At 40.1% G+C, this 22,641-nt stretch overlaps 1 protein-coding gene across 4 annotated transcripts in view; it reads right to left on the bottom strand.

Annotated features, from left to right (window-relative positions):
* Window positions 1–22,205, bottom strand: part of SMARCC1 (SWI/SNF related, matrix associated, actin dependent regulator of chromatin subfamily c member 1) — a 165,609-nt gene extending 143,404 nt beyond the window's left edge. For all 4 annotated transcript variants that reach the window (XM_023620516.2, XM_023620517.2, XM_023620518.2 and 1 more), the window contains exons 1-2: window positions 20,127–22,205; window positions 12,278–12,397 (exon numbers count right to left, since the gene is read on the bottom strand). In XM_023620516.2, the coding sequence (XP_023476284.2) occupies window positions 12,278–12,397; window positions 20,127–20,774 (768 nt within the window). In that variant the 5' untranslated portion in view covers window positions 20,775–22,205. The remainder of the gene's footprint in view (window positions 1–12,277; window positions 12,398–20,126) is intronic.
* Between the last annotated feature and the right edge of the window lie 436 nt (window positions 22,206–22,641).

Raw genomic sequence — 22,641 nt, 5'->3', positions numbered from 1 at the left:
ACATGCACACCCTATGAGCCAGCAATTACACTCCTAGGAATATAACTAACAGAAGTACCTACCTTTCTTGAAAGACAGACACAAAAATATTCACAGCAACACTATTGAGAATAGCCTTCAACTGGAAATTACCCCAAAAGTCCATCGATGGTAGAATGGATAAATAAATTGTGGAATATTCCCACAATGGAACACTATACAGCAAGAGTTCCCAAATTATCAGCAAGCGGCCCATTTTTTCAAATAAATTGTTATTGGAACACAGTAACATCTACTCATTTAGGTACTGTCTTTGGCTACTTTTGCACTACAACAGAGCTGAACAGTTGTGACAGAGTCTGTATGGACTGTAAGCCTAAAATATTTACCATCTGCCCCTTTAAGGAAAAATTTGCCAACCCCTTAAACAGCAATAAGAATGACCAAATTACAACTAAAGGTAAGAACATGGAAGAATTTTACAAATGTAACATTTTACAAATGTATGCTTCAAAAAGTCATGAACGGCAAAGACAGGCTGAACTATTTCAAATTTCAAATTAATTACAGAAAAAACTAAATAAAATGGGTGATCTTGATTTGGATCTTCTAAAGGACATTTTTGAGACAACCAGTAAAACATGAAGACAGATTATATACTAGAATGGTACTGTATCGACATTAAATTTCCTAAATTCGATCACTGTATTTGTCAGACAATGTCCCTGTCTTAATGAGACCCACACTGCAGTCTCTGAAGTCTCCAGAGCCACAGCCTCACTGGTAGACTGGAGCCCACGGACACCAGAACTTCTCAAGTGACTTCAAGAGTGCAACATTATCCCAATGGTGACTAACACTGGGGATTTGTCCCCAGAAGTCCTTTTGCTCTTGCTTCTCAGACCTACATACTAATCTTGGCTTTCTCCCTCCCCTATTCCAGAAAGTCCTAGAATTTAGCATGATTTTGGCAAAACAAAACAACTCTCAGAAACAGATTATAAAATACTTAAAGTTGGAGGGATCATAATCTTCACTGAATCCAAGAGTCTTCTAATGTTTTTTTTGCCACAGAACTCTTTCAGGAGCAGAAAGCTCAAAAAGAAGTTTATAAGGAAAAACTGTTCAAAGTGAAAACCTTGAAGACAACCGATTCCTCTTAGACTTCCCCATTTATTCCTGCCCTTCCTCTTCTCAGCCACTCAAGTACATGCAGGGAACAATCATAAAACCAGTGATCAGGTCCAACTCCTTTTTCTGACAACCGTAAGCCTATTCTTATTAACTTCCTTTTCTCTAAAACTTATTTAGGGCACAGCATGGTTTATTGAATCAAATGAAGAAAAGAGAACATTGATGTGACAATCCTCCAACTCCCACTCTTTCCATGACACCAGACTGACCAAGTTCATGAGAATCCCTGCCATGAGGTCAGTCACACTCAGTGGGTAGAAATTCCAAAGTGGAGAGAGAGAGAGCCTATGGACTGTGAATCATCTAAAATGTCCCAAAATAGTACTACCCAGTTGAATCACAACCTCCTTTGTTAGAACTAACTTTGACAACAAATTTTATCCTCTCAAAGTATTAATATGTATTCCACCAAAGATATATATAAAAATCTGATATAAACTCCTGTGATGATTTGAAAATAAATCCCAAAAAGTTTAATGATAGTCCCCTGAAAATAGACATATTCATCTCCTCAATGTATCTCCTTTTGAGGAGGAATAATCATTTCACTAAGTTCTGATAGTTGCTTTAAATTAGTCAGTGTTGTACTTTACAGTTTTATAGATATTTTAAGAAAAGTTAAGTCTCACAAAGTAAATACGGTTCGGTTCTCTAGCTTATTTCATTAACAGCCTTCCACTCTTCCTGTCTTTGAGACAGTTACTAACATCACAGCAAAGGTGGGTCAGTCAATAAATACATACTAAACACTCACAGTGAGTAAGAAGGTAAAGCAAGTCTTACCAATGTTCAATTGATAAAATCTGGCTTCAATTCAAACAGCACTACAACCTTTTGTTAGCCCTCAGGTTCAGGCACTACAGCTGCTGCTTGCATAAAATACACTGTCTCTAGGACATGAGTGGAGGAGAAACAGAAGACACAGCTCTTTGGGGCCTTCCTTAAGAGCTGGAGGTGATGGTAAACTAGTATAATAAATATTCAAATCAGGGCCAGCCCCGTGGCCAAGTAGTTAAGTTTGCACACTCTGCTTCAGAGGCCTGGGGTTTCACCGGTTCAGATCCTGGGCACGGACATGGCACCACTCATCAGGCCATGCTGAGGCAGCATCCCACATAGCACAACCAGAAGGACCTACAACTAGAATATACAACTATGCACTGGGGGCTTTGGGAGAGGAAAAGGGAAAAAAAAAAGGGATAGGCAACAGTTGTTAGCTCAGGTGCCAACCTTTAAAAAAAGAAAATTTAAATCATATGTCTGCCTTTCACTGACATTTTTACCTTTACTAAGAAAATTTTTGCTACAAGCTGGCAATCTATTTTCTATGTCTTTAAATTGTATATTACTACTTCTAATTTCTTGAAGAGCTTTCCTTATCACACATCTTATGATTCTCACAACTACACCATGGGATCGGCAGGGCAAGGAACACTTTCCCAGAAATAGCAGTACAGGTCAAAGTGCCTTCTCACAAGAGCACAGCGTGCTAGGACGCAGTGGTTTAACTCCTAAGCCTAGGACTCTTTCCATAACACCTGTTCCAGAACCCATGGGAGGTGATTCAGTATGTTACATTATTTCAATTTAAGAAATGAATGAGCTTTATTTTAGGCAAAATCAACTGCTTTTAAACTCTACCAAGACTTCTAATTGAAGTCAGATTAAAGAGACCCACATTTTATCTGATCTCCAAAACCTAAAATGATGCTTTAAAAAAAAAGTTTTAGGAAATATGCTAGGCTAAGTATCCAGACCAACCCTCCAGCTGAAAACTAAAAATGCTAGATAAAATGCACAAAACATCCTCTAACAAAAGTGAAAGAGGAAATCTTTGTCAGACAACTGGCTGACCATGAAGATAAAAGAACAGAGACATCAATGACAACACATGACAAAGAATATAGTGTTTGGAAAACAGTAAACAAATGACTACAGCCTTCATCAAGCACAACAGCAATCCTTGGGAAGGGAGGAGAATCTGATTACCAGAGTTAGCACACTACAATACTCAAACTGTCCTGTTCTTAACAAAAAATTACATACCCTACAAAGAAACAAGAAAGTATGGCCCATTCACAGAGGAAAAAGAGAAGTTGATAGAAACCATCCAAGAGGAAAGAAAAAAGAATAAAGGAAAATGAACAGAGCCTAAGGGACATATGAGCACCATCAAATTTACCAATATACACATTATGGGACTCCCAAAAGAAAGGAATAAAAAATATATGAAGAGATTACAGCCAAAACTTCCCAAATTCGATGAAAGACATGAATTCACACATTTAAGAAGTTCAACAAACTCCAAGCAGGATAAACTCAAAGAGATCCATACCAAGACACATTATAATCAAATTGTCAAAAACAGAGAATCTTAAAAGCAGCAAGGGAGAAGTGACTCATCATATACAAACAACTCTCAATAATATTAAAAGCCAATTTCTATTCAGAAACCATGGAGGGCAGAAGGCAGTGAGAGGATATATTTAAAGTGCTGAAAGAGAAATAACCTGTCAATCAAAAAGACTGCATCCTGCAAAACTGTCCTTCAAAAATGGAAATCAAAAGATGCTCCAAATCAGATGTTATCAGGGGAATGCAAATTAAAAGGAGATACCACTACACACCTATCAAAATGGCCAAAATCCAGAACACTGACAACACCAAATGTTGGTGAGCAGTAGAACATTATTCAGTGCTAAAAAGAAATGAGCTAGCAAGTAATGAAAAGACATGGAGGAATTTTAAATGCTATTATTAAGCAAAAGTAGCCAACCTGAAAAGACTACATAGTATATATTCCAATTATATGACACTCTGGAAAAGTTAAAACTACGGAGATAAAAGGATCCATGGTTGTCAGGGGTTAGTAGGGGAGAAAGGGATGAAGAGGCAAAGCAAAGGATTTTTACAGCAGTGAAACTATCCTGTGTGATGCTATAATGGTGGATACAAGTCATTACACATTTATCAAAAACCTGAAAATTTAAAAAAAAAACAACCAACCTGAAAATGTACACGACTAAGAGTGAACCCTAATGTAAACTACGGACTTTGGATGATGATAATGTGTCAATGTAAGTCCATTAATTGGAACAAATGTATCAGCCTGATGCAGGATTTTGATAATGGGTGGAGGCTAAACCCCAGATGTGAAGGAGGTCTTCTTACATGAGAAATGTCTGTACCTTCCACTCAATTTTGCTGTGAACCTAAAACTGCTCTGAAACAGGGTAAGAGAAATTATGAACTTTACGTTAACTTCAATTTAAATAAACTAACAAAAGTCTTGAAAAATTCAACTCACCAAAAACAACACAAGAAAAAGAAATCATCCCTGTATCTATTAAAGAAAGTGAATTGGTTACTAAGACCAAGAAAACTCTAGCGCCCAATTATTTCACTAGTGAATTCCATCAAATATTCAAGGAAGAAATAACTTAATCTTAAGAAAATTTTATACCAGCAAATCAAACCCCATAATATATAAAAAGGATAATATATCTACACAATGGAATACTACTCAGCCATAAAAAAAGACAAAATTGGCCCATTCACAACAACGTGGATGGACCTCGAGGGTATTATGTTAAGCGAAATAAGCCAGTCAGAGAAAGATGAACTCTATATGACTCCACTCATAGGTGGAAGTTAGTATATTGATAAGGAGATCTGATTGGTGGTTACCAGGGAAAAGGGGGGGTGGGGAGAGGGCACAGAGGGGGAAGTGGTGTACCCACAACATGACTAACAAAAATGTACAACTGAAATCTCACAAGGTTGTAATCTATCATAACATTAATAAAAAAAAAAAAGTCAAAAAAAAAAAATCAATAATATGGACTTCCTCAAAATTCGAAACTTTTGCTCTTGGAAAGATACTAAGAAAAAAAGTCAAATCACAAACCAAGAGGAAATATTTGCAACAGATATACGTCATAAACAACACGTATCCGTAATTATATAAGCAATTTTTTAAATTTAATTAAAAAAAAGGGGCTGGCCCAGTGCTGTAGTGTTTAAGTTTGTTCTCTCCGCTTCAGCAGGCTGGGGTTCACAGGTTCAGATCCCAGGCATGGACCTATACACCATTCATTAAGCCATGCTGTGGCAGCGACCCACATACAAAATAGAGGAAGACTGGCAACAGATGTTAGCTCAGGGCCAAGCTTCCTCACCAAAACAAACAAACAAACACACCACCATCAGAAAAGAATTAACACAGCATGCCTGAGATTACTATCCTCAGTAAGACCTGCTTGCCAATTGGCCCTTAGCTCACATCTCGGAATTTGACTCTCAGAGTATTCCTAAACAGTTAATTGATAAGAAGGGTGGTTCACTGTGCCTAGACTATCTGTGCAAACAATGTGGTTTATACTTCCCTTTTGGGACTCTGGAATTTTAATACATGCTAGGCAAGAGGTACCAGCCCCCAAAGAAAACCTTAGGCGTGAGTCTCTAATGGGTTTCCATGGGCAGAAGTGCTACCACATCTTCATTGCTGGGGGAAGAGTGCACTTTGTGTGACCCCCTCATGGGAGGGAGAGAACATAAGGAAGCCTGCAGCATGGATTCCTCCAGACTACACTTGTGTCTGAAATTTTCCCTTGTGATCAGGCCATGCATACTTACTATACTGCTGTAACAAATTTTAGTTGTGAGTATAACTATGTGCTGAGTTCTATGAGTTTTTCTAGCAAATCTCTGAACATGGGGGTAGTCTTGGGGACCAAATAAAAAAATTATTTGAATAGGCAACTCCCAAAAGAAGATGTGCAAATGGTCAATAAGCAAATAAAAAGATGTTTAACATCATTAAAAATTATGAAAATACAAAATAAAAGTACAAAATTCCACTACATTCCCATCAGAATGGATAAAATTATGAAAACTAATCATACCAACTATTGACAAGAATGAATAGGAACGGGAACTCTCATATACTGCTGGATGGTACATAAAATGATACAATCACTTTAGTAAACAGTTGGACAGTTTCTTAAAAAGTTAAATGTTACCAACCCTATGACCCAAACATTCTACTCCTAGGTGTTTAGTCAGGAGAAATGAAAATATGTCCACACAAAGACTTGTGCATTAATACTGATAGCAGCTTTATTTATAAAGCTGGAAACAACCCAAATTCCCATCAAACAGTGAAAGGATAAATAAATTGTGGTTTATCTATACAATGGAATACTAACCAACAATGAAAAGGAATAAATTATTGATATATGGAACAACACAGATGACATATATCTCAAAATCCGTATGTTGAGTGAAAGAAGCAAGGCAAAAAAGACTATATACTGGGGCTGGCCCCGTGGCCGAGTGGTTAAGTTCGCGCACTCCGCTGCAGGCGGCCCAGTGTTTCGTCAGTTCGAATCCTGGGCGCGGACATGGCACTGCTCAGCAAACCACGCTGAGGCAGCGTCCCACATGCCACAACTAGAAGGACCCACAACGAAGAATATACAACTGTGTACCGGGGGGCTTTGGGGAGAAAAAGGAAAAAATAAAATCTTAAAAAAAAAAAAAAAAAGACTATATACTACGTGATTCCATTTATATAGATTTCATGAAATTGAAAATCAATCTGTGGTGTCAATGGTTGCCAGGGGACGGGGTGGCAGGGAGCTGGATTACAAGGAAACTTTTTGGGGTGATGGAAATGTTCATTATCTTGAACTCATCATATTTTAAATATCTATCATTTATTGTTTATCAATCATACCTCAGTAAAGTTGGAAGGTGAAACATTATAGGAAAAGAAAGAGGGAACTGTAAAAAAAAGTAAAAGTAAGAAAAAAAAGTAAAAAATAAATAAAACATCATCCAAGTAAATCAGAAATACAATGCCAGTGAACTGAGGTTTCTACTTGTGAATCCGTACAGAAGGGATGGAACTACAGGCCTGTCATTAACACTGGTCATATAGTTTTCTGGAGCCCTGGTCAACACCTGGCCCAGCATGCCCCCAGCCTGGCCTACACGTCCAGGCCTCCAACACCACAGCCCATACTCTGCAGTCCACTGAGGTCCAACTGATCATGCTAGATCATCTAGGACCACTGCCCTTGCAGGTGAATTACAAAGTCCAGAAGCTGACTAGATTTTTCAGAGACTTATTCTTTTTTCTGAAGTAATTTGTTTTATCTACAGGTATACAGCCGAACAGTTCAGTTAGACTATCTACCTCATTTTGGCTCAAATTGTGTTTTCAGGTTTGCAAATACGCAACATAGCTCACATTGCTCCATGGCTCACAACACAAAAGACTACATATGATTCCATTCACATAAATTCAAAAACAAGCAAAACTACACTGTATGGTTCAGAGACACACACAAACATGGTTATACACACAAAGAAAAGCAAAGAAGAGCTAAGAAAAGATTACGACGCAGGGGAAGAAGGGGTTTCTGATTGGGGAAGGAACACACAAGAGTTTCCGCATTGTTGTTAATATTCTATTTCTGACCTGGGTGTAGTTAAACAGGTATTCTCTTTGTAATTATTTATGTCAACATTTGTTTTATTCGTTTTCTGTTACATTTTACAGTAAGAACTTCTAAAAGAATGAAACTAAACCACTGCTCCACAAAGTAAATGCCCCACACCATTTCACTTAAATGGCTACTTGAATTCCACTTTCATCAGAGTTCTAAGCTACAAACTTAAAGGGCTACCTTCCAATACATAAACAACACTTATGTTCTTCTTTCCAGTTCCATGTCCCCAAGACAGTCTTTCCACCCTGAAATTTACAGAATTGCAGAATGTAAGTCAGGTCATAGTTGCAAATTAATGATACTTAATTTTTTTAAGTGCAAAGACAAGTTGAAAATTTTGAACATCTCATGAACATACTTAAAATCTTCAGATACTTTAGACTCTGACTTGACCTTCTAGTAGTCTTCTAGGTCTTAGAACTTTGTTGTTTTTAAACACAGATGCTTATGATCTATTTAAAAAGGCAGAATATAAAATTCGCTCTATCCTACAATTATGTTTACATTTATGTATGCATATGTAATAAGCCTTCGAGGGATTACGGAAAAACAAGAATTTTTACTGTAGTAGAGGTAAAAAAAACCTTTTTTCTTCTGTTTCAATTCATATTATGTTTGCCTGTGCATATATTTTTAGCCTTACGAAATACTTTTTTTCCCCTAAATCTTTCTAACTCTTTAGTTACCATTAGCTAAAACAGACACTACATCGAGCCAGCTATTTAACATCCAGTACGAATTAGGAAGTTAGTATATGAAGTTCCACTTTGATTAAAGAAAGAATAAGTCCAAGTAGTGAACTCTTATACCAGTATTCAGGGAAAAAAAACATTTTAAGGTAAACAGCTTACATGTTTCACTAAAACATCCTTTGTTCTAATTCTCTCTCATCTACTTGTGTTTTACACCATTATACACTGTATCAGTCTCTTTCATTTGGGAAAATGCCAAACACTATTTTGAGAGGAAGAGGAGTACATCTGGTCCCACTGGCACTAAAGCACAAATTATTTTTAATTACGTCTTATGTCTAAAAATATTCTTCCCTAATCTTTAAAATCTGGAAAAAATAATGGTTTAGTTCCCAGGAGTTAAATATCCCACAAATAAAGCCCCCTTTAAATACTATTTTTTAAGACAGTCTTACAATCCTAATTAGAAATACCAATACAAGGTGAATCATTATTATAAAATACTTTATATAATGTTATGTGTAAATTTTATTCTAAATGATATTGTACTTGATAAAGTGCAACCTGTATATATCATATTACAGTGTTTTAAATGATCAAAATCTCAACCAGTTCCTGATTTGATAATTTTAATCTAGTTCATAATATAACAGGAAATAAACACTCAAGTATTTAGAGGTAAAGGAACATGGAGCTTTCAAATGTTTCAGAAAATATATATACAGTCATGCGCTGCATAACAACATTTCAGTCAACAACAGAACGCATATATAACAGTAGTCCCATAAGATTAGTAACTCACAGCCTAGCTGTGTGGTAGGCTATACCATCTAGGTTTGTGTAAGTGTACTCTGAGTACAATGATGAAATCGCCTCATGATGCATTTCTCAGAATGTATTCCTGTCATTAAGTGATGCATGACTGTATACACACACATAAAGAAAAAGAGAATGAGAAAGCAAATGTGGTGAAACGTTAATAACTGGGTATTCTGAAATGAAGAAGAGAAAATGAAAGTCCTTTGCACTATTCTTGCAAATTTTTACTTCAAATTAATTTTAAACTTACAAGTTACCCAAAAAACCCGTCACATGGTTCAGAAAAAAATATACTGATTATATAGTTAAGCAGTTCTCAATAGTAAAAAAGGAGAACGTACCTCCAATATCTAAAAACTTATTTATAAATTATATACATGCACTCACTACAACACTAACATATTACATATATAAAACATAAATCACACATTAAAGAGTAGGTATTTTAAAAGGATAAGCTAAGAATTAAGTCCAAAAAGAAGACCTTGCCCTCCAACTGTGAATTCACCCAGTACCTAGTAACTCCCAAAACTCTTCCTCTAATTCAGCCTTTTCTCTAGAACTCCAGATCTCATCTCCTACTACCTATAGGATTTCTAAACCAGAGGTGCCTACTGGAGAGCAAACCTCAACTACAGTTAGACTACACTGAGTACCTTCTCCAGAAACCTGCTTTTACTCTGGCTTTTCCCTTAGTGCCAAAGGTACCTGATTGCTCAGTGTAGTCATCCTGGTCAATTCTTTCTTATTCCAGCCCCACAACCCTCCAAAATCACAAAGTTCTACCCCCTTAAACTCTCTCAATTCCTCTCTGTCCTCTTTGAACCCACTGCTTCCTCCATGGGCTGGTATCCCAGCTCACTTGGATTATGAAAGCAGTTTCTTCACAGAGAGCTAGCTTTCAAAGTCTCCAATCTCAATGGTTTCCAATCCATTCTTCACACTGAAGCCTGCAGGACTATTCTAAAGCTCAAAACTGACTAAGCCAACTTCTATTCTCTCACTTGTTGTGGTTCCCCATCACTATCAAGATAAAAGCTACACTTCTAGCAGGGCAAACTCGTCTTTTTATAACTGGTTTCGGCCCATCTCTCTGCCTATTGTCCTCACTTCTCACCTTGTTGAACTATTTACAACTACCTTAAAGTACCAAATTTTCTCAGGCCTTTATGCTTTTACACGTTGCTATCACTGCCTGGAAATCCCATCCTCCAGCATTTCCTTGCAGAAGTCACTCAACTTTCAGGACTCAGTTCAAATGACCTTTCTCCTGGAAAACACTTCCTGAGATCAGGAAAGTCAAAGGCTCTATTCACACAGCTCACTAGACTGTGGGCCTCCTGAGGACAGACAATACACTGCATTACTCACTGAATTTTCAGAGCTTGAGACATAATCAAATGCTTAACAGTCACTCAGCTCAACTCAGTGGGGGAAAAAAGCACTTTTTAAAAAATGTTGCCGGGATAATCAGATAATCATATGGAAAAAGATAAAACTGGATCCACTGCTCACACTGAATACCAAGATAAATTCTAAATGGATGAGACTTAATTGTGAAAAATAAAACCATACAAATACTAGAAGAACACATGGCTGAATTGCTTTATTACTTACAAGTAGAGAAAGATTCCTGACGTGATTCAAAAATACATCAATATATTTGACTAAATAAAAATAAACGTCTGAATGGCAAAAATACCATAAGCAAAGTAAATGCTTTTTAGATTTTAAAAAAGGTCTACTGATAATAAATTTACTACAGGCAGGAAAGAGCAGACTAGAAACTGCAAAAATCCAAATTAGAGAACTGGAAGACAAAAATTATGAGGCACAGTGGTTGGGTTTACACGCTCCACTTCAGCAGCCTGGGGTTTGCAGGTTCAGATCCCAGGCGTGGACCTACACACTGCTCATCAAGCCATGCTGTGGCGGCATCCTACATGCAAAATAGGAGAAGACTGGCACAGACGTTAGCTTAGGGACAATCTTTCTCAAGCAAAAAGAGGAAGATTGGTAACAGGTGTTAGCTCAGGGCCAATCTTCCACACCAAAAAAAAAGAAGAAAAAACTATGAGGAAAGATAACAGGTAGTTCCTTGGAATTTCACATCTGTAGAATCAGAGTTCAAACATTATTTATGTAGGGGCTGGCCCACTGGCGCAGTGGTTAAGTGCGCACATTCCACTTCGGGGACCCAGGGTTTGCCAGTTCAGATCCCAGGTGCAGCCATGGCACCACTTGGCAAGCCATGCTGTGGCAGGTGTCCCACATATAAAGTAGAGGAAGACGGGCATGGATGTTAGCTCAGGGCTAGTCTTCCTCAGCAAAAAAAAAAAAAAAAAAGAGGATGATTGGCAGCAGGTGTTAGCTCAGGGCTAATCTTCCTCAAAAAAAAAACACAACAATATATTTATCTAAGTAAAGGAGTGGAGGACAGAAGAGAAGATTAACAGACTGAATGTTCCCTGAGCTAAAGAAACATAACTGACTCTTAAGATCATGACTTATCACAACTAGACATATTTCTGAATTTCAAAGATCAGTATAAAAGAGGAGGGAATCAACAGGTAGTATCAGATTTGTCTCTACTAAATCAAACGTTAAAGAAAGAACAAAATCTACAGATTTTGAAAGGAAATAAAGCATAACCCAGTATTTCTATACAAAGCCAAACTACAAGTCAAAATACCAATTGCAAGGAGGACAGAACTATATTTTCACACAAGCTCAAAAGAAAACCACCTACAAAATAGAAAATTCTATGAAACAGCATTCTAGCCACCAGAACTGAATCAGAAGAATGGAGAAGACTTGGTATAGTAGAGACTATAAGGAAACTACAACAGAGTAAAATGTTAACAGTTAAATCTACACAGTAATTGTTGTGCGGTTTAACGCAAATGGTAAATGACTCCTGAAAGAGAAGCTTCCTACGGTTAAAAGACAATATACATTATAGCCAAAATTCTGCTGGCATTCCTTTTTTTTTTTTAATTTTTATTGTATAGGATAGCAGAGCAAAAGAAAGAGTACAGAAACTGAAGACGCCCCATTGTCATAAGCTGATGTACTTACAGGGAGTTTGGTGAAGGCCGGGTTGGTGACATGCTTCCCAAAGGCATCTTCCTGGAACTGAAGAAGCTGTACCACCAGCCCAGCCAGCGTTTTATTGGTAGGAGCATCTGCATGAACATACTGCAAGATAAAGACAGGGACTCAGAAACTGGGACAATCACACAGAAGAGAATGTTAGCTTACTTCCTAGCACCTACTAAGCACTGGCACAGCAGCAGATTTATAAACTGTAAAGGAGCTTACAAAAACAAATACTGGGGTGGTGGGGAGGGAGAGATAATGTGTCTCTTTAGTTAACACATCTTCAGAACGAGAGGTACCACACTCAAGAAACCAAACCCAAGTCATCTCATCTGCACATAGACCTAAATTAGATGTTGAGATCCTGGACCTCAAACTTGAGCCTGACGCTATAATGGGATGAGATCTACTAGCCAGTGTACTTTTCTGTGAGATGAACATAAATAATCTGTAGCCAGAGAGTAGACGGTGTTGTTTTTAAAACCTCCAATTTTGAGCAGGAAAAACATTTATACAGTACTTCCTTCAGTTCTACAAACAATAACGAGTAACTAAACTCTTCTTCCTGGAGCAAAGCTCTTTCCCAATACCACCCAACATTTCGAGATTAATGTGGTATGTTTCTACTACAATAAATATTTTTTTTTTTTGAGGAAGATTAGCCCTGAGCTAACATTTGCTGCCAATCCTCCTCTTTTTGCTGAGGAAGACTGGCCCTGAGCTAACATCCATGCCATCTTCCTCTACTTTGTATGTGGGATGCCTACCACAGCATGGCATGCCAAGTGGTGCAATGTCTGCACCCGGGATCCGAACCGGCGAACCCCGGGCCACCGAAGTGGAACGTGAGAACTTAACTGCTGCATCACCGGGCCAGCCCCTACAATAAATAATTTTTAAGTGATTTATATACGGCAAAATTATATCAGCTGCACAGTCTACTATTATTATACATTAACTTGAATGGCTCTCAATTTGTACTACTGCCAATCAAAGATAGAGTATAATATAAAAGGACAATTCTTCTTAAAGCTTAGTATCCTCTCCAATTTTATTTGTTCAGGTGTATGAGCTTTCCACTCTAACAAAACAGCCAGTATACGCAGTTAATTTTGCTGAAGACTGGTATTTTGCTGGAACGCTTTATTTTGCATGAAATCTTCTGGACCAAAGGTTGGTAAAATCCAGCCTGCTGCCTGTGTGGCCCACAAGCTAAGAACGGTTTTTGCACTTTTAAATAAGTGGGAAAACATTTAAAAGAGCAATAATATTTCATGACACACAACTATTACATGAAATTCAAATTTCAATGTCCATAAATAAAGTTTTTATCAAAACACAGCACACTCATGCATGACACATTGTCTATGCTGCTTTGGTGCGATAGCAAAGTTGAGCAGTTACAACTGAGACTGCATGGCTGCAAAGCAGAAAATACTCTCTTACCCTTTAGAGAAAAATTTTGCCTGCCCTTGTTCTAGACCACTCCTTTTTATGCTTATAAAAAGTTTTCCTTGGGGCCGGCTTGGTGGCCCAGTGGTTAAGTTTGCGCGCTCCGCTGCAGCAGCCCAGGGTTCGGATCCTGGGTGTGGACATAGCACTGCTCGTCAGGCCACGTTGAGGCGGCGTCCCACATCCCACAACTAGAAGGACCAGCAACTAAGACATACAACTGTGTACAGGGGGAGTTTGGGGAGATAAAGAAGAAAAAAAAAAAAAAGATTGGCAACAGTTGTTAGCTCAGGTGCCAATCCTTAAAAAAAAAAGAGGAAGACTGGCAACAGCTGTTAGCCCAGGTGCCAATCTTTTTTTATTTTTTTTTAAGATTTTATTTTTTTCCTTTTGTCCCCAAAGCCCCCCGGTACATAGCCGTACATTTTACTTGTGAGTCCTTCTAGATGTGGCATGCGGGACGCTGCCTCAGCATGGCCTGATGAGCAGTGCCATGTCCACGCCCAGGACCCGAACCAACGAAACACTGGGCCACCTGCACGGAGCGCACGAACCCAACCACTTGGCCAAGGGGCCAGCCCTCAGGTGCCAATCTTTAAAAAAAAATTTTTAAAAAGTTTTCCTTTTGGGCCAGCCCAGTGGCGCTGTGGTTAAGTGCACACGTTCCACTTCTCAGTGGCCCAGGGGTTCACTGGTTCGGATCCCAGGTGTGGACATGGCAGCACTTGACAAAAGCCATGCTGTGGTAGGCGTCCCATATATAAACTAGAGGAAGATGGGCATGGATGTTAGCTCAGAGCCAGTCTTCCTCAGCAAAAAGAGGAGGATTGGCAGTAGTTAGCTCAGAGCTAATCTTCCTCAAAAAAAAAAAAAGTTTCCTTTTATGGGCCAGCCCTGGCAGCCTAGTGGTTAAGCTCAGGGCACTCCACTTTGGTAACCCAGGTTCAGCTCCTGGGCCCGGACCTACACCACTCTGTTAGTAGCCATGCTGTGCTGGCAGCCCACACACCAAAACACAGAGGAAGACTGGCACAGATATTAGCTCAGGGCAAATATTCTTCAGCAGCGAAACAAAAAGGTTTCCTTTTATCTTAAGGCTGTCCTATAAAAACACATTTCCAGGGCCGGCCCCCTGGCATAGTGCTTAAATCCGGCATGTTCTGCTTTTGCAGCCTGGGTTCGTAGGTTCAGATCTTAGGCACAGACCTATACCACTCATCAAGCCATGCTGTGGCGGCGACACACATACAAAATAAAGGAAGACTGGCATAGATATTAGACCAGGGCTAATCTTTCTCAAGCAAAAAAAAGAGGCAGATTGGCAACAGATGTTAGCTCAGAGCGAATCTTCCTCACCAAAAAATAAAAAAATAAAAACACATTTCCATAAGACCACAAAGTGAAACAAGCATGCCAGACATAAATCAAAAACTTCAAACAAGTTTCATACAATTAAGCATATAAAATGTCAATTCTTTAGTCTAAAATAATGGTTCTCAAATTTTAGCCCCACTCCCAAAGTTTCTAATTCAATAGGTCAGGCCCAACAATTTGCATTTCTAACAAGTTCCCATTGCAGGTGGCACTACTGACTATTAAACTGGGAACCACACTTTAATAACCACTGGACTTTTGGGGATTTCAAAATACAATTTTGGGAGGACACATTTAGACCTCAGCACCCATTAAATCATCACCACAATCAAGATAACAATCATACATCAGCCCCAAAAGTTCTCTCGTGCCCTCTTGTATGTAATCCCTCTCTCCCTCCAACTCTGTCCCCAGGTAACCACTTTCTGTCTACATAGATTAATTTGCACTCTCTTGAACTTTAAATAAATGGAAATCATACACTTAAAAAAAAAAGAACCACTGGAATTTTTTAAAAATCTATTTCAGATACCATTATATATCTCACTTAAAGAATACACTTTCCTATAATTTAAACCCTTCAGGCAAAAAGTAATTTTTAATAACTGTTATATATACATCGCTTCGTATATTCTAAACTTCACTACTACACACGTTTCATTCAATACAGTCTGTCATTCAGAATGAGAAAGGTTTCACGTGGACAACCCTATAGTTTCACAATGAAGATAGCCAGATTCAAAGCCCAATCAAAATTATTACCTTAGATACTTTAAAATCCAATGTTTTCATTACAAACTACTTAACTCTGGTTAGATTTTTTTTTCCAAATCACCCACAAAAATTATCAAACCTGAAAATGTATACGAGATGACATTTTTAATTCATAAATGAAATGTGAAATTAATGTATTAGTGTAAACTATACCTCATACCCACTCAAAAGGCAGCCAATATACACCTCTAAGGTTTTCAAATCAACTTTTAAAAATTTCAAAATAGTAACATTCTATTTAACCAATAAGAATGAAGCAGGCTGACCATGGAATGGATATATAGCAAAAGTATCACTACCACCTCAAATGTATATAATCCCATCTTTAAGGACTACCTCATTTGATTCAAACAACAGTCCAATGGACTCTCAGTCTTAATTTACAAACGAAAAATTCAAACCTAGAAATCAAGTCATTTGCTTAAGGACGCCACCAATTAAGTCAATTAAGTACACCGCCAAGAGTACTGAACTCACATCTTCCAAACCAAGTGTAACTGCTCATTCCACTACCCCAGACTTACATGAGAGTTCATCTCAACCGCTTCCAAAAATATCACCTAAAATGTAAGTTCTTAACTGCTTTCAAAATACTGAATTCTGATTAAGAAAAAAATTTTAATGATTATATAGACTATTTCAGTCATAAACATTTTATCTTTTGATCAAAAAAAGCTCAACACCATCTTTTACTTTAGACAACAAAAATTTTTTGGTCTCCAAGTATTTTGATTAAGACAGGATGATATGTTTAGAAGTCTTATCAATAACTCTGCTTTCTATTACCTATGGCATTAATAAAATATCAAAAGTTTAATTTGTCCCTAAACAATTCTATTTCAATTTAGGAAATGTCCCCCCCAAAAATAAAGATTTAACTGTCTTTAACTGTCTAATAATTTATGTAAAGGACACTGAAATGCCTCCTGTATGCAATCTAGACTATTTTAGTGATCATCCTTCAATCTAAATCATCTTTCAATCATCCTGAAATCTTAAATCTTATTTCAGGAATAAACCAAACTTTGGGAAGAAACTTACCTGGGAACTTAATGGCTTACAGATAAACTTCACCTCCAAGGTATCTGAGTTGAATCAATTTGAGATCAGTAAGGTTTTATCATCTAAAAAACACTCATGGGGCCAGGCTGATGGCATAGCGGTTAAATTTTCATGCTCCACTTTGGTGGCCCGGGGTTCGCAGGTTCAGATCCCAGGCGTGGACCCACACACAGCTCATCTAGCCATGCTATGGTAGCATCCCACACACAAAATAGAAGAAGACTGGCACAGATGTTAGCTGAGGGCCAATCTTCCTCACAAAAAAAGAAAAGAAAAAGAAAAACCACTCTGAAACTATAGACAGAAATACAGCTCTTATCTTTATCAGAGTTAGGATGGAAGACATGTACTCAATAATACAAAGAAGGCAACTTAGGTGGGAGATGAACAAGCTTCTGCACTTCTTCCAGACTTAAAATACAACCTCAGGCAGTTAACCTCCCCGTGCTTCAGCTTCCTCTTACCTAAACTGGTCACCTCTGGACTCCTTTGGCCTAGTTGAAGCTCATCCCAGTCAAAAAGTATTCACTCTCCCTTCTGTGTTGCTAAGCCAAATTTATCAACAAAGCTTAAATGAACCCATTCCTACACTAGTTACTCAGCTCATTCACAGAGGAAATATTTACTCAGCACCTAGTAAGTGCATTTAGACAACAAAATACAAGGAAGTTCTCTTTTAATTTGAAATTATCTGGGTTTCACAAGCAGACGTCTATGTCTATCTTTTCCACAACACTGTGAGTTCCTAAAAGAGAGGGATTATGTGGAGCAAAAGAAAAAAATTGGGGTTTGGGGCTAGACAGATCTTCATCTAACCCCCATATCTGGCACTCCTAACTGTAACCTTAGAGAAGTTACTTAAATCTGGAGCCACAAGTTCCTCTCACTTGTAAAATGATGTAAGTAATATCTATTCAGGAAATAATATCAATACCAAATACTAAATCAATGCCAAACAACATCAATATATCATTCAGGACTGTTGTGAGGATCTGAGTTCTGTTTTAAGTGCCCGGATAGGGGAGATGTTCAGTCGCTCACTGAATGCATAGATAAAACGGGACTACCAATGTTACATTTCTTTCATATAGTTGCTGAGATTTTTGAATCTGAAAGTGCAGTCTTAAATGCAATAGAAAAGTTTAGTTTAAACCCATCAATCTGCACACCAAGTAGAGAGACACTATGTATAAAAGAAGCAAAGAACCTTCTGGTTGATACTTTCATCACTCTCAGAGGCTCATGGGCTTCTAGCTGCCAGACCTAAGGGACATACAATTCTGAATCGGAGTGGGGCCAAGAAACATACTCTAGCTTTACGAAACCCTGAGAAGTCAAATCTAACTGTGACTTTGTCTTTAAGGCCTCAGGGACACTGAGCCAACATTAGCCTACTTGGCTCAACACTCTGGGACACATCCTTCAGTCAGCCGCATAGCCACTTCCTCACTCACCCAGGCAAATCTCCGAAGGATGATCCAAGCCTAAAGCCCACCTCTTAAAACTGGGCCCAAACAGATGCACAGTGTTTGGAGAGGTAGAAATGACTATTATTTCCTTTTTTTTTCCCCCTTCCTTGACACCCAAAGGAACATTACTCCTGAGTATTTTCTTTTGTTAAAACTACACTGATAAAATAATACAATATTATAAGTCAATTATATCTCAATAAAACCAGGGGGGGAAAATCCAGACTGGGGAAAACAAACTACATTAAGGTACACTGAATTTAAGATGCAAAGCACTGGCTGAAAGGCATGTGATAAAAAATAATTAATACTTCCACGATATAAATATATTCAGTTCCCTTAGAGAGGCCTACACAAAAAACTGACCAATTTATCACTGTACTAGGAAGAGCAATATTCTTGTCTAATTACATGTAGATGAGAAAAATCCCAAATGTGACACCGAAATTTCAGGGGGGAAAAAGTCAAAGCGTCTAAAAATATATTGCAAATAAAAGTATATGTTGTCTCTCACTTGCTAAAACTTCAGATAAGAGCAGTCATTTCTGAAAGTTCCATAGTGCAATGTCAAAGGAACCTAAGAACCTGTCCTAGCCCAACAACTTTCAAAAGCTGACACATCCCAAATGACTAGGTTCCTAGCCTACATTATCTTCTCACTCATTCGACAAATACAAAGCAACTACTAAGGGCGAGGCAGTAAGCACCAACTATGCTCCAGGACACGCCGTAGTGAACAGGCATGACAAGCTCCTGGCCCCAGTGCCATGGTCCTCATTGGGGCAAGTACAGAACTGAAAAGGGTGTTCCAGAAACTTGGGGGCAGAGGGAAGTATTTTTGGCTGTCTGCTTCATTACACCTTCTAAGGGCGGCATTCCTAAATATTTACACGAAGGGGAAGTTAAAAAACATTTGTTATAAACAAGAGGTTAAGTCACAACTTTCAGTATCACTGACTCAGCAGAACTTACATTCCAAAGGTAGAAGAAACAGATAAAGGAAAAATAATCTCAAAAAGTGGTACAAAGAAAATAAAGGTGTTATGAAGTGGGGGGATCTAATATAAATGGGGTTCTCAGGGAAGGCCTGAGAAACACATTAGGTGCAAGTGAACATTAACTCTTGTATTATCCCGAAACACACCCAAAAGTACTATGAAATAAAACCGCTGTTTTCTAATATTAGCTCTCATCAATACTATAATTCATTATATTAACCTGCTGTTATTAACTTCCAAGTACAATCGTCCACAGTCCTTTAGCAAATCAACAACAGGTAGCAAAACCTTAACTTACTTGCCTTGGAAGACTAGTCTCTAAACAAAACTTGAAGCTACTTTTACAGCTCTGGCCCAGGCAGTTCTTAATAATCAACGTTCACGCACCCACTGCAGCTAACAAAAGAGGAAGATTCCGACCCTCCGGGGTGCTGAGCGCGACCTGCTCCCGCACAGCGGGGTGAGCAGGGGCCTTCGCCCGGGGTGCGTGGGTTCCAAGGAGCCGGTCCGCGGGGGATCCGGGGAGCCCCAGGCCGCCAGCGCCCTGGCCGGACGGCGGGGGCGTGGCGGGCCCCGCGCCGGCCTTTGTTGTCCCTCGTGGCGCGCGGGGGGGAGGGGCGGCCAGAGGCCCGCAAGGCCAGTAGTCGCCCCCGGCCCGCGTCGCGTGGCCTCCTGGCTCCCACGGGCGCGCGAACCCACCTTCTTGTAGTGCTTGCCCAGCCAGACCCGCACCGAATCCAGCTGGGACACCGTCTCCGGGCTCTCCCAAAACTTGCTGGCCGGGCCCCCGTCCTTCCGCCGATAAACGGCCAGGCCTGCGGCCGCCGCCGCACCTCCTGCACTCGTGGCGCCCGCCGCCGCCCCCAACCCGCCGCTGCCCGCCGCCGCGGCCATCGTCGCCGTCCGTCGTCCCCACCGCCCGGCCCGCCCCGGCCCTCGCGGCGCCCCCCGTTCGCACCCGCGCGCGCGCGCAGCCGCCACCGCCGCTTCCCGGCCCCGCCCAGCCAGCCCCTTTCCGGCGCGGATGCCCGGCCCCGCCCCTTCTCGGGACCGGCGCCCTAACCGACGAGGGCACGCGCGCCCGCATGCGCGGTACTCGCGCCAGGCGGGCCTCGGAGGAGCGCCTCCGCCCGCCTCTTCCGCCAGCTGCGGCGTCGTGTGCGCCTGCCTTCTCTGCCGCCCGGCCTTCGCCTCTGCCCGTCTGACTCTTTCCGGGGGTTCCTGTGTCCTATCGTTGGCGGTCAACAGCTGCATCTCTTGCCACTGCCAGAGAGAACAGGGCTGGTGTGAGAAGATCCAAAGGGAAAGCCCGTTTAGGGTGTCGATCGCTGGTCGAGGAACCCACATGCGGGGTGGGAATCGGCGCCTGCCCTCCCTTGTCCCAGACCTTTTACACGAAGTGGCGGTGTCAGCCTTTGTAGACACTCATCTGGGACCACCACTTGGAGCTTCTTCGACTTCACAACCTTTCTGCCCCTCATGGCTCCAGCCGCACCTGCTCATTTCTGCCTTTGCACCAGCTGTTCCCGCGACCTGGACAGCTCTTCCCCTCTAATTGTCGCTTAGGCGCTTTCAAATTAATAGCTTAAAGGTACTTCAGAAAAGCACTCCCTGACCATGCAACCTTGAACAGCTAATCATATTCACTGGACGTTCTCTACGCAGCACTTACCACGATCTAGTATGTTTTTTATTTTCTTACTTATATAACGTCCATATAAATTACGTAAGAACGTAGTCGTGTTCACAGATGTACCCTCAGTGCTGGGAACAGGGCCTTTTATCTAATAGATGTTCAATAAATATTTGATTAATGAATGAATGACCTACAGGGAGTGAGATTTTAAATTATTAACAAAGTATGATTGGCAGGTATGGAGTTATGAACTTAATGCTGTAAGACCCCAGAACAACAGGTGACTAATTGCTTGTGAGAAAGCCTAATGAGTCTTTGAGACCAACTTTTAAGAATGAATGGAGTGTGATCACGGAGGAAAGGACGTTTCAGACACACGAAAACAACTGGAACAAAGGCTAATGCAAAAGTGTGAAAGCATGCTTGGTGCAACTCTCCCTAAGCCCATGGGCTGCGAGCAGAGATGTTACTTGGTTGTGGGAGTGAATTTTTACTTTTATGCTGTAAGCACTGGGAAAGCATCCTGAACAGAGAGAATGACATGATCAGATTTATAGATGAAGAAGACAACAGTTGCAAGAGTGTGAATGATAGATTAGATGAAGACAGACTGGAGAAAAGATGACCTGGGAAACAGTGTAGGACAGAAACAAGGAGAATACAAGTAAAATATGGATTGTGCTCTGTAAGAGCTCAGACCCTAGAAATAATGATAATAATTGGTATTATGGAGCTCTGTACCGTACGTCCCCTGTCCTAAGTACAGCTACGTTACTGCAGATAAGAAAATTGAGGCAGAGAGAGGTTAAGTAACTGGCTATCAAATATACATTAGAGTCAGGTTTTTGAACCCAGGAATTAGATCCTGGAGTACTAATCCCCTCTCTTCCCAAATACAATGTTTTCTATTAATAGCATGTGAGTAGAGCAGAGAAACCGCCCTAGAAGAGTTCAGAAAGGTATTTCATTTGCCTGGAGCCATAGAGAGGGAAGTTAGATCTTCCAGGGCAGTGGTATTCTAACTTGTTTTTTTTCAAGTGACTTCTAAAATAATTTGAAAAACCACTATACCTTCTTTTTATTTTTTAGAAAAACATCTAAAATTTTTCATCAATAAAGAGAATATCAATAAAGATGGACTTTTTTTTTAAGATTTTATTTTTCCTTGTTCTCCCCAAAGCCCCCTGGTACATAGTGGTATATTTTTTTTTAGTTGTGGGTCCTTCTAGTTGTGACATATGGGATGCCACCTCAGCTTGGCTTGATGAGCAGTGCCATGTCCACGCCCAGGATCCCAGCAGGCAAAACCCTGGGCCACCTAAGTGGAGCGTGTGAACTTAGCCACTCGGCCACAGGGCCACCCCATAAGATGGGCTTTTTTTTTTTTTTGAGGAAGATTAGTTCTGAGCTAACATCTGCTGCCAATCCTCGTCTTTTTGCTGAGGAAGACTGGCCCTGAGCTAACATCCGTGCTCATCTTCCTCTACTTTATATGTAGGATGCCTACCACAGCATGGCTTGCCAAGCGGTGCCATGGGACCCGAAGCGGCGAAGCCCGGGCCACCGAAACAGAACGTG

This window comes from Equus caballus, chromosome 16, assembly GCF_041296265.1.
Source record: "Equus caballus isolate H_3958 breed thoroughbred chromosome 16, TB-T2T, whole genome shotgun sequence".
NCBI classification, from domain to species: Eukaryota; Metazoa; Chordata; class Mammalia; order Perissodactyla; family Equidae; genus Equus; species Equus caballus.
Note: the sequence above shows the minus strand (reverse complement) of the source record. Positions and strands in the feature narration are given on the sequence as shown.